The sequence below is a fragment of the Hylaeus volcanicus genome, unplaced genomic scaffold (genome assembly GCF_026283585.1).
Source record: "Hylaeus volcanicus isolate JK05 unplaced genomic scaffold, UHH_iyHylVolc1.0_haploid 10344, whole genome shotgun sequence".
NCBI lineage: Eukaryota > Metazoa > Arthropoda > Insecta > Hymenoptera > Colletidae > Hylaeus > Hylaeus volcanicus.
Genome location: NW_026532151.1, coordinates 1 through 1,661, shown reverse-complemented (window position 1 = coordinate 1,661; position 1,661 = coordinate 1). Strand labels below are relative to the sequence as shown.

Here is a 1,661-nt window from a genome sequence, read left to right as displayed (position 1 = left end):
TGACATTTGCTGTCAGAGTGTAAACAGAGGTTTTTTTGCCGCTCTGCATTCAAGAATTTATTTTCAAGTTTTTTTCAGATTTTTGGAACGTTTTTCAACTTTTCTTTGCTACAAGGTGATAATTTAATGTTAAATTTCATCGGGAAAAGTGAAGTTCATAGCAATTAACCAAAATCTACGGAAGAAAACTGAATTGTTTTGTTTTGTTTTGCCGCTTGAACCAATAACAAATAAACATAACCACAACATGTCAACAACACAACCACACTGCTGCGGAAAACACGATTGTAAAGGATTGAGATACAACGGATGGTCACTAAATTGCCGATTTTGCAAGGAAAAAATAATTGTGGAATGTTTACGAAATCGAGACGAGCTGAGAACAAAAGAGCTGCTGTACGTTTTCGGATTGATGTCGAAAAAACAAACGGATAGTGGTGGTTTCAAATGGGAAGTGCTTGAAAATGATCCGAATAGAACGGCTGCATTCTCCCAAATGTTCAACGTCGATTCACCATTCGGAATTACATGTGAATCGTGTGTGGAAAAAATTGAAATGCTACTAAGCACTCACAATGATGATAACACCGGAGCTGGCCACTCAATGCCACATCAAAATGTATTAAACATGCAACAAATGAGTGACTTAATTGCCGAATCGGTTGAGAAGAAAATAAGTGACAAACTGAATGAAAACATGACACATTTGAGCGATACAGAACCATCTAATCGCAAAATCAACATGAGTACATATCGCAAAACACTGCCTGTATGTGATGAAAATGGTCTCTACTCATTATACATTTCCAAGGCTGATAAATCCGTTACAACTGAGGAAATGATTAATTACGTGATGGAAAAAACAGATCTGAACAATAGTGTTTTCAAAATTGAAATGCTACCCAGTAGAGGCAACCGAAAAACATACACCGCATTCAAGTTGACGACGCTTTCACCTGAAGTCTGTGAAAAAATCATGTCTCCCACCAATTGGTCAACAGAATTTCGTGTAAGAGCGTTTGAAAAAAAATATCGAATGCGTAAAAGCAAAAAACGGCAAAATCTGCGCTCTGAAATACGGCAGGAATTGAAACGGTCAAATCGAAGTGTAAACAATCATATCCGGAACAATAACAACAACAACAATGAGCGTCGAGGCATGAATAATCAACACAAACGCCGACGCGAGAATCGATCATATGAATTTGGCTACAATAATCGAAATCGAAATCGTAATAATCACAACGGTCGATATAATTATGAACCTCGCCATCATGAACATCGTGTAAATCATGCGTATCGTGAACAATTGCCACAGACCAATATGCCGTCTCCTTTTTGGTACCAAATGCCATATTTCTACCCTCCACCTCAGCAACAGGTTCATTCTCAGCCCACTATGCCACTATTCCATCCGCACTATACACACGCACAACATACACCACATCAAACATTCCAACCGTTCAACGTTCAAAATCACAATGGAATGTAAGTCACACAATGCTTGATGACGTTTTGATATACTGCAATAATTTGAACGGCGTGAAAAGTATAGACAAATCAGTTGATTTTTTGTCCGAAGTTTTAGCAGCGATTTTTAAAATTTACATGTTGAGCGAAACGCACCTCAACGCAGATGTTTCTTCATCAGAGATATTTCC

The 1,661-nt window shown here is 38.0% G+C and overlaps 1 protein-coding gene across 1 annotated transcript; it reads left to right on the top strand.

Moving 5' to 3' along the window:
• Positions 1–247: 247 nt before the first annotated feature.
• On the top strand, positions 248–1,488 carry LOC128882315 (myb-like protein I; the record flags this gene model as incomplete). The annotated part of the gene is made up of 1 exon (XM_054133893.1): positions 248–1,488. A coding segment is annotated over exon 1 (1,241 nt), but the record flags the coding sequence as incomplete, so codon positions are not given.
• Positions 1,489–1,661: the final 173 nt, after the last annotated feature.